Source organism: Medicago truncatula, chromosome 1, assembly GCF_003473485.1.
Source record: "Medicago truncatula cultivar Jemalong A17 chromosome 1, MtrunA17r5.0-ANR, whole genome shotgun sequence".
Taxonomy (NCBI): Eukaryota; Viridiplantae; Streptophyta; class Magnoliopsida; order Fabales; family Fabaceae; genus Medicago; species Medicago truncatula.
Window position 1 is genome coordinate 33,036,306 of NC_053042.1, and position 18,386 is coordinate 33,054,691.

General features: G+C 31.5%; 3 protein-coding genes across 3 annotated transcripts; 1 reads left to right on the forward strand and 2 right to left on the reverse strand.

Moving 5' to 3' along the window:
* Positions 1-2,085: 2,085 nt before the first annotated feature.
* Positions 2,086-2,589, forward strand: LOC112418605 (uncharacterized). Its single transcript, XM_024775021.1, has one exon. The coding sequence runs from the start codon at positions 2,086-2,088 to the stop codon at positions 2,587-2,589; it is 504 nt and encodes a 167-aa protein (XP_024630789.1).
* A 2,095-nt stretch (positions 2,590-4,684) lies between these two features.
* Positions 4,685-6,994, reverse strand: LOC25484085 (exocyst complex component EXO70H1). Its single transcript, XM_013612840.3, has one exon. The coding sequence runs from the start codon at positions 6,797-6,799 to the stop codon at positions 4,982-4,984; it is 1,818 nt and encodes a 605-aa protein (XP_013468294.1). The 5' UTR covers positions 6,800-6,994; the 3' UTR covers positions 4,685-4,981.
* A 3,876-nt stretch (positions 6,995-10,870) lies between these two features.
* Positions 10,871-13,181, reverse strand: LOC25484086 (60S ribosomal protein L35). Its single transcript, XM_013612841.3, has 4 exons — positions 13,052-13,181; positions 12,821-12,953; positions 12,573-12,729; positions 10,871-11,230 (listed from the first exon to the last, which is right to left on the reverse strand). Exons 1-4 carry the CDS (start codon positions 13,053-13,055, stop codon positions 11,156-11,158), a joined length of 369 nt encoding a protein of 122 aa, XP_013468295.1. The 5' UTR covers positions 13,056-13,181; the 3' UTR covers positions 10,871-11,155.
* Between the last annotated feature and the right edge of the window lie 5,205 nt (positions 13,182-18,386).

Sequence of the window (18,386 nt, forward strand, 5' to 3'; positions counted from 1 at the left end):
TATTTGTTTTTATCAAATGATTTGGGAGTTTGTTTTTCTTGCTTGATTTGCCAACATTTTTCTCAGTCGTGCAACCAATTGCAATATTGCATGGTGTAACAATTTACAATATATATTCCCTCAAAAAGAATTAAAATTGAATATTTCCTTGAGCTCTTAGAGCACCTCCAATGGTGAACTCTATCAATGATTATTTTGTGAGTCTCATTATACCACATCATCTTAAAGCAACTCACTCATTTTTTTACTCAAATGGTGAACTTTGAAGAATTCGTATTGGATCCCACAACTTTTACTTTACATATTTATATTTAATAGTATTTAATTTTATTACAATCTAAATTATTTATTTAATTAGTTTAAATTAATATTAATATGAAGAAAAAAAATATAAATTGAACTTAAATTTTGTTAACAATATTCGGCTAATAATATGGCAAATCCCATAATTGATTATTTCCTACATGAAGACATGTTTACAAATTGAACCGAGTGTACCACTAGTATTCATAAAAACAACAGCATTAAGCTAAAAATATGGAAAATCCAATTATCAAGCAAATATCATTTTTTATTCTTGTGTCAGAAAATAACTTTTTTTTTTTTTTTTAAGAAGTTAAAATGAAATTTATTTAAAACACAAAGAATCCTAGCAAGCACAAGGAACGCTAGGCTAGGAGACTTAAAAAACAACATACACACAAAGTGTGCCGTATATATGCGGAACATATAAACAAACACTCATGTATCAAATACAAACTTCTACGAACAAACCAAAAACACCCTCCACTGAGGGCCCTCGAAACCAATAGAGACTAAACACCGCACCAAGAAGTCATCTCCAAAAACCAAAGTCTAAACGTTTGCGCAATAGCATAAACAAATTTTGTGCCATATCGTTGAAAAACCTCTCCAAAATAACCATCAAACTTACCAAAAGTCCATGTAATCACGCCTTAAACAAGCCACACCATCTAACATCCATGCATTTGAAAACCCCCCTCAACAACAAACTCATAGAAGAAAACCCACAAAAAGCGTAACCACCACTAGCCACCACAAGCACCACCACCAACAAAACTTCCATTAACCACCACAAAAACCATCGTTAATACTCACCAAAAACTAGCACCAGCCACAACGAGCATCACCACCAAAAACCAACATCATCCGCCACAAGCATCACCACCAAGAACCACCACGAGCACCACCACAGAAGACCCAGTATCAGCACCACCATGGAAACCACCACAAAAGACCCAGTGTCAGAAAATAACTCTTGAGGAGAGTTACGTTATAACTCCAAGCTGGCGGACCCCAACCATAATTCTTGCAAAGTAACTCATGTTTTGTAGCTCGAGCTGGCGGTCTTATACATAAACCACCTTAGATGGCATACACTCTTTACGTCCACACACATTTGTGACATGTGACAAAAACATTGAAAAAAGAAATTAAAAGGGGTGATGATGTGATGTGAAATTACTTAATAATTTTTTTTTTTAGGAAACTTAACAAAGATCTATATCTATACGTTTATCTGTTAACATAGTGGAAACACGTGTTTTGTGAAAATTTTAGTACTATATCTATATCTATACGTTTATCTGTTGACATTTTGATCGAGAGGCCCACACCCATCTATCATTTATACTTATAGAAATGTTAGATAGCACATAGCAACACGTTTTAAATTTTCAATCAGAGAGTTGCTTGTCTCACTTGCAGTAGGTTTACATCCATAATATTAATTCAATAAAATTTTATAGGATAAATATAATTTTTTATCTTTATAAATATACTAACTTTTCGTTTTAGTTTCTCTGAAATTTTTCTTTAACTTTTAGTTTCTATAAGATTTTCAATCACCAATTTTTGTCCTTATTTTTAAGACAAATCATGTGTAACCTTGGATTTTTCAATGAAATTGTGCATAAATGTGTAGAATATTGTAAAATCCTAAAAAAATTAGAATTTTTTAATCAAATATGAATTAAATAAATTTTTAATCGCAGATATATTAAAAGATCGGCTGAATCCATCGCAGCTTGCTTTCACTCTGTGTCGGTTCCCCAATCTGAAATTATGGTACGCTGGAACAATAATGATACTAATTGTATTATTCTGAATGTGGATGGAAGTTGTTTAGGTGAACCTATTCGAGCCGGTTTTGGAGGTGTTATTCGGAATTCTGCAGGCTTCTACTTCTCGGGTTTCTCAGGCTTAATCGCTTCAACAACGGACATTCTGCTTGCCGAGCTTACTGCTATTCATCGTGGACTTTTCCTGGCAGTGCAATTGGGCATTGAGGAATTGGTTTGCTATTCTGACTCCATGCTCTCCGTAAAACTTCTCACTGAACATGTTTCCAACTATCATGTGTATACTGTTTTAATTCAAGACATCAAAGACATTCTAGCCACTACAGATCTCTCAATTCAACATTGTTTTAGAGAAGGGAATCAATGTGCTGACTTCATGGCGAAGCTAGGAGCAAACTCTAATGCAAATTACTTTTCTCACACCACTCCTCGTCATGACCTTCTCCCTTTTGATCAGGATCGACGCCATGGGAACCTTGTTTCCTAGAGCTTAAGTTTTTTTCTTTTCTTTTTCTGTCTTTTTTTTTTCATTGTTAGCTTTGTAACCAAAAAAATATATATATTAAAAGATCATATTTAATTTATTTTTTGAATTAAATCATATTTAATTTATGTTTTGTTAAAAATATGTATTTTTTGAGAGAGATTTTTATAATATTATGAACTTTTCTGAAGAACTTTATTCAAAATTATGCATTCTATATATGAATTTACTTAAAAGAACGGATCAAAAGCGAAGATGAAAACTTTTGGAACTTAAAGTTGAAGAAATATTTAAAAGAACCAAAATGAAATGTTGACATATTTATAAAAACCAAAAACATATTTAACCTAAATTTCATTAAAAGAAAGACAAACACTAAATACAAACAACAACCTCACTCAATTGTAGTTTCCTCCATTTCTGATCCTCTAAGACGCAAACTCGCTGATGTAAATTTTAATTTTATATTTTCTATCTTATGCATTCATAATTTTTTATTTATTTATTAAAGTAATGAAAGTGAACATATATTATTACTTTATTAGTTTGTATTTTCTATTTATTTATTAAAGTAATGAGAGTGAACATATATTATTACTTTACTTAAATTAGTGTTAAAAGTGAAAACTCCATTGTTAGGGTTTGATAGTGCTTATTTAGATTTATTACATATGAATTGTATATGTATTGTATGAATAAAGTTTATTTGTTGTATTCAGGGTATCCAAAAAATTTAATAAGTGGAGTCAAGGGCAAATATTATAAATATTAATAAAAATATATATAAATTTATAAACGATAAAATGATGACTTTGTATATCAAAAAAGTTAGAGCTTACAAAAATTATGTCGTTATATATCTAAAAATCAAAGACATCTTAATATCCAAGTATTATAATTGTTCTCAACATGTCTTCATATTTAAAAGTATTGTAAGATTTTTTTTTTACAACTAGATCAAACATATCAGTCTCTATGTATGACGTATGAATTCTTTCAATTGAAATCATCCTAACTTTCAATTAAGAGATTAGAAAGTTGTTCTTCCCCAGTCGTAGGTCATTTTTGGGTTGAAGAGTGTAATTAAATATTGGTATGTTTGTTATTATATTCCTTTATCTTATTATTCTTTGGTTTGATATTGTGGTTTTTCTTACACTTTGTAGTTGTTGCTTGACACTTGCTCCACGCAATGGAACAAAACTATATACTCCCTCCGACTCTTTTTTTACATGAGTACTTTACAAACATCAAGAGTATTAAAAAAAGTGATTGAAGTAATAATTTTTTTAGAAATGTATGTAACTATTACTAAATTACTCTTGGTGTATCAATGGATTCAATATCAATTTTCATATTCAAAATAAACTAGTAGTATTAATGAGGGATATATTTAGAAAAAGAATAATAAACACATCTAAAAATTTACAGAATATCATATTTAAGAATTTTTTTTTATAAACAGTCTTATAATTAAGGACGGATGTAGAAATGTAATAATGTCTGATTTTGTTAAACATGATTTCTCTTTCGAGAGAAAAAAAAAATGGTACTATTTTACTATTAGAACTTTTGTCTCTCAATTTTAGATAGAAGTATAATTGACAAAAACTTTTTTTTTTAGAAAATGCAAAGTTTCATTTCTAGATTTACTCTAAACTTAAGGAAAATGTAAAGTGTCATTACTAGTTTCAATTTAAACTTAAATAAAAAATAATTTATGATGAATAAAGGCTCCCTTGGCTCAAAACACACCAAACAACACTAATGGTTAACTAGTAAAAAAAGGGTTAATTATATTTTTAGTCCTTATAATATAATATCATGAGTTTTCAAGTTTAGTCCCTATACAATTTAAATGATAATTTTAGTCCTCCAAAATATTGTAGCTTTCAAAAATAGTCCCTATTTTAAAAAAAAAATTACAAAAAAAAAATAGATATTTTTAGTCCTCCAAAATAGTATCTATAAAAAGCAAATAAGGACTAAAAGTGAATAAATTTTTTGTATGGATTAAACTTGAAAATATGTAATTTTATAGGGATTAAAAGCATATTTAACCCTAAAAAAATATTAATAGTTAAAAACCCTTGCAAAATTGTCAGCCAACAAAGGAATATATATACATTAAGAGAAAGACATAAATAATTCTCAAACCCAACTCCATGGATTGGCCATGCCATACCGGTGCACCTACTAATGCACATTATTCTTTGCATCAAATGATCCAAAACCAAAATTATATCAAGCTTCTGCATGCCTAGAACTAATTTCTCATATACTTAATTATAAATGCAAACTGTTTCACATGGCTTCACATTTTTGTGAAACAAATATATTTATCATTGGTTTCGCATGCCTATTTTTAAACTCATACTAGAATAAGAGCTTGCTTTTAAGCTCTTCCGTCATAGAAGAGATTCCCCAGGTATTTCTCAACATCTTCAGGGGTAAAAACGAAATATTCCTTCATTTCACTAACGGTTCCCGCCATAATCTGGTGAGTATATAACTCGCGATAAATTGGAATTATTTTTCTTGCGAGAGAAGCTTTTATCTCTTCGCGAAATTCCGATTCCGGCAAAACAAATGAACTCTGATTCCGATAAGCTTTCTCGAATTCCAGTTTGATTTTCATAAACACCTTGCTCGCCTTCGCCACTGTCATTGCCGCCGTTGGATTTTCCGGCAATGACGAAAACACTTCTCCCCACGCTACTCTCTCGTACTTCTCTATCAACTTTTTCACCTTCTCCATGTGATTCAACAACCAATCGTCGCCGAGAACGTATTGCAAGTTCGATTGACGCACCTTCTCCACCACGTGCCGGAGATTGTTTGCGAGAAATAGATATGATAACGATACATTCTTGCATTGTTTCGATTTGCTATCAATTTTACAAAGAAGAACCAGAATCAGCCACGCTATTCGAACGGAAAATCCAGTCTCCATTTCAGGAGTATTGTTTGATGATTCTGGACTGTATAAGTAAGATTCTGGCAACGGTGACTTCGACAGAGGAGGAATGTCAAAGAATATCTCAGAGAGCACGTTGCTGTAATCTGCAAGAGTAATGAGATACTGCATTGTTTCCTCTGTCAGGGAATGAACTCCGCCGAAATTTGCCGCTGATTTGGAAGAATCCTTCAATATTGTAGACTCAAATTCCAAAAGAAGATTTCGTACACACTCGATTAATCGATGTTGCGAATTATATGCTTGAGATTTAACGACTGCTGTTGAATTAAACGAGAAAATTGATTCAATCTCCGGCAACAACACGGTGATTGTAGCGTACATATCAAGCAAGCGAAAAATCTTCTCCGGCTTTGATTTCTTTGTTTTTGCAACGACTTCAGGAAATCTTAAAAGTAAAATAGCTCCATCCTTAGAAATCTCAGCAAAACAAGCTTCTTTGATGGAATTCGAAGCGAAGATTCGATCGCAGAGGTTCCTCTCTCCGGCGAAGAGCGTCCTCACTGAGATCTTAACCGCCTCTAACCAACTGTTGATTTTCATCTCAAGAACTTCCCAGTCCATCTTATTCATCTTCGAGAAACTTCGTTCCTCCACGTTGAGTTTATAAATACCTTCATCGACGATGGATTTTCTCACCGTGGTGTAAACTCTTATACATTCTTTTCCATAACCGTTTTTTACCATGCACTCAGCAATAATTCTCAAATCATCCACAGCATCGGAAGAAATGCGTTCGACTTCAGAGATACAATCCTCTGCAGCGCGAATATCATCTTCTTCCGGTGTTCCTCCATCAAAAGAACAGAAAGAAGTTCTGGAGGATCCGACAGAGAAGGATTCAGCGTCTAAGCAGGCCTGGTTCATGGTTAATATCTGGTAAAACTCTTTTTGGAGCCTCTTCATAGCGATTTGCATTAGGTTTTGAGCATGGATGAGTTTCGGAGACGATGGTTCGAGCTCGAGTAACGAGTGCATGGCTCTTTGAAGTTGGTTAACGTGGTGAATATACTGAATGGCTTCGTTTCTGTCGTTGTAGAAGATGGAAGTTACTTTGGCATAATCCGAGGTTTCGGAGTTCCATTTTTGTATAAGTGCTTCTGCTGCTTCTATTCGTGTAGTAGCTTTTCTGATTGAAGGTGTTGTGCTTTTGGATGAACTTGAAGTTGAAGATGGTGAACTGTTGGAATTTACTGAAAACGACGGTGTTTTAGGCTTCAAGCAAAATATTCTCATTTCTGCAAAAGATGATATATAGGTTAATTTATGTGTTTTTGTTTTGTTTAGTTTTGTTGTTGTTAAAGTTGAATGTGTTTGTTAATTTGTTGGAAGACAGAAGTTGTTATTGAAGAAGTCGTTTGGAGAATGAGATGTTCTTGTTCTGTTTGCGCGTGTAAAGATTTTGTGTATTTAAGTTATAAATGTTGTTGCTGAAGGATTATATATAGAGGTTGTTTAGGATGTAGCGGTATATGAACGACGTTGCTATTTTGATTTATTTGAGATTAATTTGACTTTTAGTTAAGACTTTTTTGGCTTGGTACAAACGTATCATTAGATTTTGTATCCGGCTGTGGATAATTTTGGATACGAGGTTTTCACACTTATTAGGAGGGGCTTTAGATTTGACTTTGAAAGTTCCGGGAAATAAAATTAATGGCACGCACGAAAAGACCAAAAATTATGTGTCCCACAGGATTTGTTTTTTCCAAATCTAGAACAACTTCAGAACCAAGTAAACAATTAACTTAATTTCTTGCCACAAATTACTTGATTTAGTCATTGCTTAGCTAATTATCGATCTAAATACAAATTATAAGAATAGTTAAGTACGTTGATTGGAGAGAATGCAATTTACCACAAGCAGGAGCCGGAACTTAAGTCAAATATATGGAATTCCCAAAAACATTGCCAAATGAAAATTTGTTTACGGTTTATATATAAGCATGTTCACATTGTGTGACCGAGTAAGATTGGCGCCTGTATAATTTGGATACGATATCAATTAGGATTTAGGGGGTCAGATTCGGACATAAACAAGCACTTGCAAATTATTATGACGATAGCTTATAATGTCACGTAACCATCCTTTTCAAATTCAAGAAAAAAATGTCGCGTAAGCATGCATGTAATGCCAATTCACCCAAGAAAATATAACATGTATGCTAGACGTAATACATGATCATGAGTTGAATCAGACAGTAAATTTAATTTATAGCTTAATTGGTTACATCATTAAAGAATGGCAACCGTCGACATGTTTAGAATATTGTACCAAAAAACATGACTCCATTCTTCATGAAGATCAATATACAGTATACTCCTTCAAAAAGAATCAATATATAATATACGTGGTTAAAAAGGGGACTTCTATGGTACACCGTAATTTATTCTCGCTTACAATTTTTATAAATTAACTATATTTTTTATGAAGAAAATATGTGTTTGTTGATATGTATATTTTAGAAAATATCATTTTATATGAAAGAACATCATTTCATTTTTTATAAAAATCATACTAATTTTTTTACATTTTATGGTAAAAAAATACTCAAAATTCTCTATTATGAGTAATAAAAATTCAGAAAAATTAAATTTTATTGCGTTGACGTTTTTGGTAAATAAGATTTAGTTATTATAATTATAGGTGATAGAAAATAATTTTTTCCTACAAAAAATAACTCATTTAACTATTAATTTAAAGATTTGGTGTACCAGCAATACACTCAAATTGTTGGCTGTACTATAGAACTTGTCGGTTACAAATTGTATATGTAAGAAACCTGGTGGCTAGAAATTTGAGAATCACACTTGACTTTCTTTTTTTTTGTCAGGTAACCTGGTGGCTAGAAATTCACTTTTCAAGTGAATAAATGGGGTGTCCGGCGTTTGAACATCGGCCCCCTGCATATAATAATGCATTATCTCTGCCAACTGAGCTACGCTACGGGGACTTTTTTTTTTAATAATTTTGCTTCACTCTCCTTCAAATATGATTTTGGCAAAATTAAATTTTTGGCCACTTAATCTAATTTTAGGTTTTGCTTTAGGCGCTTAAGTTTTTTCATTTCATTTTTAGTCTTTTATTTATTTTGGATATGTTTATTTTTCGATCGGTTAATTTTTCTTTACTTCATCTTTTTTATCCTATGCAATTCCCTCATCTTGTTTTCAATGTTTTTGACCAAAAGCTGACGAAAATTAGTAACATGTCATTTCCCACCCCATTAGTCTAAGCACATATTAATCAATCTAGCACTTTTAGCAGCGGAAAAACAAAAAGAAGTTGATGTAATGCAGAATTTGTTGGAAACCTTCGTGCATTTTTTACCTTGTTTTAGACAATATGAATCCCGGTTTTCCCTTAATTTTCAATTGGGTTGATAAGAGCAATCAAGAAAATGACACAGTATTTACTTTTCTTTTCTTTTTAAGGAAAAGTATTTACTTTTCGTAAATATATTAATCAAGTCCTAGTCTGATTAATATATGTTCAGACTCATGGATTGGAAAATGACCGGGACAAAATTTCTTTAGCTTTTTGGTCAAAAATACCCAGTTTCAGTTTTCGACAATATGAACCACATTTTTTCCTTAATTTTCAGTCGTGTTTTTTTTACTAGATTTTTCAGTTGTGTTGTTAAATAAAGAAATGACACAGTATTTTCTTTTCTTAAATAAATATTAGGTGGACTTAATAGATTTCGTACAGGTCAATACGTGATAACTAAATTGTTTGATCATTATACAAATTGTAAATTAGTTTTGAGGTAATTGTAAATTAGTTGTAACGATATAAATTATTATTTAAGAATGCATTAATTTAAACTAAATTATAAATAGAGAATAATCTATCTATCTATCATCTATTCTAAAGAAGATGAAGCTTATGGTAAAAGTCTATTGGAGGGAAACTAAATGTAAAAATACCACATCGCATCACATAAAACAATAATTATATTATTTTGACTATATAAAACATATACTTAGATTGTATTTCGTATAGTATCTTTTTTAGGGGAAATTCCGTATAGTATCTTCTTCAAAACTATTTAAATCAGTTGATAATCATATCATAAATATTAACTTTTGTCCTACCCAAAAAAAAAAAAATAGTACTGATAATCAAGCAACAAAAACTCAAGTGGTTAATGAGCTCTATCAAAAGGCAAAGTGTTAATTAGTAGACTTTCAGTTCAATTTGTGGGAGAAATTTTTTTATCTATCCCCCAATTGAACTTTGAATTACCCTTGTCACTTGAAAACCGGAGGGTTTATACAAAAATAAAAGAAAATACTATACTAATGATGTCCTTCAACTTTTATTGGTACATAACAGTACAAATTAACTTAGCGTAGTATTTATTTGAACGAGTCATTTTTTTTTACGCTAACAATACAAGTGAGTGTTTGTATACAAGTGAGTTTTTATACAAACTTACTACAGACAAGCTTAAGTACCAATGTTAGATCATTGCTGGATTGAGCAGATCCAACTGTTGTTTTTAGCATCTCCTTAAATCGATAAATCAAGTTGCATGTTCATTTTATCATGAGTTAATGATATTTTACCCCCTTAATATAGGTTATTTTCAATTTTACATCCTGTAAAATATTTTACACCCTATAATATAAGTTATTTTTAATGATATTTACCCTCCGTAAAATATTTTGTTTTGATTTAACCCCTTAATATGTCATTCAAAAACCAAAATTTCTGAAGAAAAAAATTGGTTTTTGAATGACCTATTAAGAGGGTAAAATATTTTACAGGGTAAATCAAAAATATATTTTACATTATTTAAAACCGAAAATGAGAGGGTAAAACACTATTAACCCTTTTATCATTTACTACCAAGTTGTGCAAACGTGACAACATGTCATAGGGACAAGGTAATTTTGGCAAAACTCATACTAAGCTCATTTCTTCGCTGTGTTTCTTCATTTGAATTTGACGACAAAAAAAATATAGATCGGGTGCTTATTTGATGGAGAAATTCAATCACAGGACCATTCACCAGATGCTAACTAACATGGATTACTAAAACAGATAGCTTCCTAAACAGATAGCTACCTGAAACCGCGACAAGAGTTAAGAACATCGTAGCTCAGATAATAACAAAACCGCAACAAGAGTTGAGAACTTCATAGCTCAGATAAATGAAAAGATGGCTGTTAATGCTTGGCGAAAAGATGGCTGTTAATGCTTGGCAAAAAGAAAGTAAAATAAATGGTTGTGACAAGGGGTAATGAAGTCTGTGATGAACTGTAATAAGTGCTAATGAAGTCTCTGATGAACTGCGCATGTGTAAATAAGATTGCAGAGCCACATAAGCCATCATTCATTAACTTGTATGGGGGCTTTTTTAAGTGTTTGAGTAGTCTCAAAAGGATAACATCACTGATCATAAGCTTTGGGAACTCTCAAGAGAGATAGATTAGTTGCATACAGAAGCTATAATGGAAATCAGAAATGTAACTACACAAAAATTGGAACGCATAGGCTACACTGCCAGACAAACAAATTAGGCAACCTTAAAGTTCAATATTTCAAATAACTGGTCTACAATGCAACTAGAAAGCAATCCTAGCCTAAGCTTTGATTGCATACTTTCTTAGTGGAAAGTATATCTCCTTCTTCTTCTCTCGTTCTGTCTTCAATGATGCCTGCACCAAACAAAAGGCTGGTAAGATGATGCATAACCACTGCCGGGAAACGTGTTCAAGTCAATTTACAAGGGAAACATCAAAATGGGTAAATGCTACTGAGGTTTTCAAATAAAAGGTCCATGACCACTATCTAGGCTGCGACATCAGAGTTTTCATTAACTCCACAACCTTGGATGTGATATCATGAAACCCTACATGACCATTAACTCTATTTAAAACCCTAACTGCTGCAGTGTACAATATACCCACTCAAAATTGTACAAGTGGATAAAGCATCCACGGCAATCGTGCATATATTTATTTCAATAACTATTTTATCACATGGCGAAACCCAAAAAAGGATACTGCTACGAAAGTTTTAAATTAGAAAAACCCACAACCAAAATCTAGGCTGCAACATCGTAGTTTTATGTATCTCCAAATGCAATATGACTACAACAAGACCACATCCAACGTATTTGATTACAATTTTCAACATAATTGCAACGCAACCATTACAATGTTTAAATCCCTAACCGCTACAATGTAGAATATAAAAAAATATAAATTGCACTTAGAACCTATAAATAAAGTTGACGAAGCATAGGCACAGAATTCGCAGGACAACCTAGGATCCGCAGATTGGTATTCATGTACCGGTATCGGTACTTATGCGAATTAGTTCACCAGAATTCTTCAAGAATTTGCATGAAACAAAGTACCAGCAAACCATTTTGAATGAACAAATATATGCCCCGGTAAAATTTATAGATATACATCTAAACTAATTAACTGACTTTGGTGTGTGCATCACAGGTCCCACCAGTTCAAAGCTATCCAATGCATATTAAAGGCTGGTCGTACAACGTTTATTCATAATGAGGTCCCACCAGTTCAAAGCTATCCAATGCATATTAAAGGCTGGTCGTACAACGTTTATTCATAATGAAATCTGCCTCTCAATGTGAGCTAAATTTTCAATGTTGGACTACTGACTAACATATATCTATATATGACAAACCATACTTGTTATATCTCTATGTTAGCTATAATTTCCGATGTGGGCTGCTAATTTGTACTCACAGCCTACCAGCGTACGACAAACCTAAATAGCTTTTCCGAATTCTATAAAAGTTCCAGACCGCATACCCGAATCCATACCACATACATAAGCAAATTACAAATTGTATGACTATGTGTGAAGCATCAAGTATAAACAATCATTTCATACATATCCATTATAATAACTATCTAATCACTGCTTTTCTACAAAACTGTTGGATTCTACCAACAACAACAACTCAATAACACATGAAATCAGAAACGCAACCAAACAAACAAATTAAGCAAAAAATTAAACCTGGTGTTTGGTAAGGCGTCTTCTAATAGCACGAGTCTTCTTGGGACGAAGGTCAAGTGGTAAATACTTTTTATTCTTATAAACCTCTCTCAGCGCAGCTTTCTGCTTCTGTGAAATCACAGTCAACACTTGTGCAATTGAAAGCCTCACAACTTTGCTGCAAAAAAACAAACAAACAAAAACAACTTTAACAAAACGCGATTATCACATAAGCAGTTTCCATATAAAAGCGATTATGAATTGTTTACATTTTAGAGAGCTTGTTAGGTGCACCGCCGGTGACTTTGGCGACTCGGAGCAAAGCGAGCTCCGCCTTCAGATCCTTCAGCTGGCTCAGCAAATCAGCTTTGGTTTTGCTCCTCAACTCGAACATCTTAATTGCTTCAAATGCAATCGAAATTCAATTCAGATTATATGTTTAAAAAGGTTACAAATTTGATTTGATTAAATCGTTACTGAAGCTAAATTCACATTCTTACCCATTTTTTCTTGATTCACGAACGGCTATGGAGTGATAGTGAGGAACTGCAGAAACCCTAACGACGATGTGTTATATTTATATACTTTGTTCGGGTTGGGCCTGGAGTAACAACCCGGTCGGTGTAGGCCCGAAAAAGTATATTTACTTTTGGATGTTACTTTTTAGACCCCCTAAAACTACTAAATTAGCCTTTGATACACACACATTCGGTATATATAAATACAGAACTGTTCGGTAGGTACTTACCGACTGACCATTTTGCTCATTTATTTGCATATTTTTGTTTTAGTTAATACTATAGTAATCTAGTTCTCTATCTCTTTTATTTCTTTTACCAGATTATTACTACTGACTAATATACATCATTTTCTTCTCCCCTCTTCTTTCCGCATTGAAGTGTTGAATTTTACCAAATTAATCTTTTTCCAGATTAATTCTAATTTTTTGAAGTGTTGTATTTGCATATGGCTTTCTTTTGACGTGTAGTTTTCTCATGACATTATTTGCTACGTCTTGTAAAGGTGTATCGCGTTGTTGTATTGTTTGAAGCAGTTGATGACAGTTCTTCTATATTACACAAACTAAAAACAACAGAGAAATTAGCGAATTGTTGTGGTAAGTAGTATTGTAAAGATTTTAAATACGGGTCCGTTACCGCGAAAACGGCCGCGACAAAAAGGTATAGGCGGTCCCTGATACCGTTTTTACTTGTTTTCAGGGTGAGATAAAAAATCACACTGAAACGCCCGTTACGACCGTGACAAAAAACTGATACAACCGTAAAACTCCGGTACGAGACAGTGATGAGCCAATAATATCTCATATTCCTTTCATTGTCTATTTTCGTGTTATGTAATGTTGTAATTATTACATTTATTTTAACCATCTTAAAATATATAAAATAATAGTTCAATTTAAGTTATTATACATTATATGATGGAATAAATGATTTAATGATATTTATGCATTGTTGACGACCGCAATCTCTAACGCAACATCCGTAACAGCCAAAATCGCGACAACCTTAACGCGATCGCGACCGACACTGCGGCCGTTATTTAAAACCTTGATTGTAATGAATGTCTGTATCAATAATCAACTAATCAAGCACAAAGTTTAAAAAATAGTCATTGAATGCTCTGATTTATTGAGGCCACTGATGCCAGGAGCAAAGGTTTAAATGGGGAAGTGAAGAATTTAAAAATTAGTGTGAAGAAAAAAATGTGGAAGGTATAATAACTAAACATAATACCACTATGTATGATTGTATAAAATTTGTCACTTAGAGACTATATTCATTAACAATCTGGAGAAGAAAGTCTATAGAACCAGGATACGAATGTGCTAAATGTGAAAATTTGAAAAAGTGCCTCCGATATGTACACATTGAAGGTTCAAAATGTGTAAATTTAAAATGCACTACGGGTATTTATATATCGGATGTATTATAAAGGTTATTTTTGTAATTTTGTATTTTTGAGCTTAACTTACCCAATTAATGGCCTAAAGAGGGATTTTTGTCTCGCGTACCTTCTAGAATGCTCAAATGGCTGTGTCTGAGGTAGGGCGATCGTCCTAAGCTTCGAAAAATAAGTACAAAATTTGTTATAAATGGAGCTGTTATTGTTAGTAATTGATTATGATGTTATAAATGAAGTTCAAATTTCTAACCTTCCATCATCTTAAACCCTCTATCAAAATCAAAAGAAATTATCTAACACCCCTTATTGGAAAAGGTTGGAGGCTAAATAAATGAGGTTATTTATCATTAGACATGTTTTATGCGAGGAGATTTTGATGATTATTGGATCCATTTGATTGATCTCGTGTGTAAGGAAAAACTTTTGCCGTTTTAAATTAAATAATGATGATTCTATATTTTACTGAGGTTGATAATGAACCAAACCAACTCAAATAAAGTTCAAAACTCAATTTGGCAATTGATTCGTTGAACTTGGTTCATGAACCAAATAGGCTGAATTTGAACTGAAAATTAAGTTTGCCAATAAAAGAGGTGAACTTGAGCTATGTATAGTTCAACTCGTTTGGTTCATGAGTTAGCTCGATTATATATATTTATATTATATATATAATATGAATATATAATTAAAAATATCAACTAAATATAAAATTTGTTACACAATACCGAGTCAATTAAGCAAGTTGGAAGTGGAAGTGGAACAAGGCTTCTTCTAGTATACCGTTTTTAAAGAAACAATTAATTAGAAACACAAATTTAATTAACAATTTAAAGATTTATTTCAAAAAGTTAACATTTATAAAATAATTAAGAAATTAAGACCAGCATTTATCTAGGAGTAATAATAATATTGGTGCTATGATAAATGTAAGCCATGTCCAATTCACATAGCGCCTAATAGTGTACAGATGTAGTTTTAAGTTTTAAAAAAAGTCTCACGTCGACAATGTTTTTGAAAGATTAGAAAGAGGTTATGTATAAAACCACCAACTTATGAGTGATAGATGCAAGTTTGAATTTGAGGTTTAACGGTGTATAGATGTTAATATTTGTTCTCATTCAATCTCTTCATTAAACATTGGATCAAATTCCAATGCATCAATAAGTATTTCCCTTGTTCGGCTATTTTTTTTTATTATGGGTCAAAAATCTAAAATAATTCATTTTTAATGATGTTGTTCGACCTAATGAGTCATTTTGAGTTGTTCGCGAGCTTGAACCGAGTCGAGTTTGAGCTAGAAATAAGATTTGAAACGAACTCAAGTCAAGTTTTGAGCCGATCAATTTTTTTTTGAGTCGAGTTAAACTAAATTCGACTCAGCTCGATTCATTTTCAACCAAGACTTTCACCCATCCATTTGGTATTTCTAGATAGAGTGACTCTTATCCAACTCTTTGAAAAAATCAGCACTTTTACAATCCAACCACAACCTATTGATATTGAGAAAGATATGATAGAATATATTGATGTTGACACAATTATATAGTGACTTTTTATCTATAAATGCATGTAGAAATTGTTTTGTACGATCAATTGAATATTAAATAAAAAACTCAATGTTATTATTTTGATGTTTTTATTAGATAATTTCTCAACGTAGTAAAAACTATCATCTATAAAAAATAAAAATAAAAGGCAAATTATTTCCATGCTTTGGAAATTTAATTTTTTTTTTATAAACTCGTTATTTATGACCCAAATTGCAGCTTTCCTCTAGGCCACCAGAATCTCATAAACGACTCATCAAATCGTGTTTTTAAGTTTCACATTATATAATCTAAAATCTACTAAAATATAAAAAATACAAAACAAAATCTATCAATAAATCACATTTTACTTCAACAATACCAACAATATAATTCAACCATAAAAATTTCAACAACAAAATTTAACATAAATTCATCAATATAATACAACAACTAATCATTGCGACAACATAATTAAACACAAACAAAATCATGGATGAGTCAAACTAATTTTTTCATCGCATGCACGCCCCATTTTCTTCGTATGTCTTGTGCCGAATCAAACTTGTCCGAATAGCATGAACATATTTTACCAGTGTAGCACAAATTTGTTGAATCAAACTTTGTTAATAGCGACACTAAAAAATATATTGATAGTAAACCAAAGTTTCACATAATATTCTTAGTATAGTAACATTATCGTGAAAACAATATAAAACAATTTCATATTCCACTTTAAAATATAACAAGCTAGATAATAAGGACTTTTGAATTTGAGTGCATTATCTCATCTTGTCGGTCTTTGTTCAGTTCTTTCTTTACCAACTCTAGGGTGTAGTTTGTTAGACGACAAGCAAACGAGGTTGCTCATGTTCCTGTAAGAGAGGTCACGTTACTAGCTAGTCATGTTGTTTATTTTCATATACCCGATTGTATGGAACCTCTTATTATTAATGCAATGATATAAGCATATTTCCCTTTAAAAAAAAACTAGATAATAGGACTTCTCTTCAACAATCCAAGTCAATAACACACCTTCAACTGTACCAGATATGCATATCAATGAAGTAAGAAGGAGCATGACATTATTGTAAGGGTTAATAGTGAAATAAAAAAATAAACAAAGTTGTGTTAGTACAAAATCAAATTAAAATAAATAAAACATTCAAGAATATTTTTGCCTATCAAAATAAATAAATAATGCATTGAAAGGTATGTATTTTTGTAATTTGATAAAATAATCAAAGTTTTCTTTTTATATTAGTTTGATAAATAATAAATCCATTTGATTTATCTATAGGTACATAATGAAAATGATTTATGAGATTTAAATTGTTACTTCTACCTACAACCAAATAAACGAGGTCTTTTTCCATAGCTAAATTTATTTAATTCTAACTATTAATCTTGGTTAAACACTACTTTTAATTTCTTACAACTAAAATCATCGTCTAAATAAAGAACTCACTCAATTCATTTTTATCAAATCACAAGTTATAATAATAAATTTTCTCTCTACTTCATTCAATTTCTTCCCGCCATATCACGAGTTTCTCAAACTCTATTAATAGTGTCACTACAAAATAAACAGATATTGTAAAACAATGTTCACATGATATTTTTAGCTTCGGTAACATTACCACGAAAATAGCATAAAACAATTTCATATCCAACTTAAAAACAGATCAAGCCATATAGTAAGACTTCTCTTCAGCAATCCGAACAAATAATACATTTTTAAATGTATCCAATAGGCATATCAATGAAGTAAGAAGAAACGTGCCATTATTGTAAAAGTTACTAGTACTGATCTAGAAAATAAAATAAAAAGTTCTTTTAGTATCAAATCAAATTAAAATAAATAAAACAATTAAAGTTGTCTTCTCCTATCAAAATGAATAACCAATCTTTGAATATTTAGTTATCATTGTCATCGATACATTTAAGTCATAAGACATCAATCAACAATAATCATGTCTTGTGACAATCAACAATAAAACTATAATGGTTAAAGTTATGGAAACTAGTTTTATATATATATATATATATATATATATATATATATATATATATATATATATATATATATATATATATATATATATATATATAGGACATATCTAGTGAGAATGATTTCTTTATGTGAGAATGTAAGAATACAATATCAGCCCTTTAGATTAAAATAAAAGGCTTAGATTTAAAGTTCCAAAATAAACATCAGGTGGACCATCGCCTTCTTTTCTTCTCCGCGTTTGAGAAATACATCCCTCTCTTCTCTTCTATCTGTTCATCTTCAGGATTGAGAAGAAGAAAAAAAAAATTGATTTCCCACCATCGATACATTAAGAACAAAGTCCTCTTTTCCTCCCGAACAAAGTCATCTTCA

What these genes read in the sequence shown, in the direction of transcription:
- LOC112418605 (XM_024775021.1), top strand. Translation starts at nt 2,086, where the DNA reads ATGGTACGCTGGAACAATAATGATACTAATTGTATTATTCTGAATGTG.
- LOC25484085 (XM_013612840.3), bottom strand. Translation starts at nt 6,799, where the DNA reads ATGAGAATATTTTGCTTGAAGCCTAAAACACCGTCGTTTTCAGTAAAT.
- LOC25484086 (XM_013612841.3), bottom strand. An exon ending in CCTAACAAGCTCTCTAAAAT is followed by an intron (nt 12,730 to 12,820) that starts GTAAACAATTCA and finishes GTTTTTTTGCAG; the next exon opens with CAAAGTTGTGAGGCTTTCAA. An exon ending in GACGCCTTACCAAACACCAG is followed by an intron (nt 11,231 to 12,572) that starts GTTTAATTTTTT and finishes TGTTTGGTGCAG; the next exon opens with GCATCATTGAAGACAGAACG.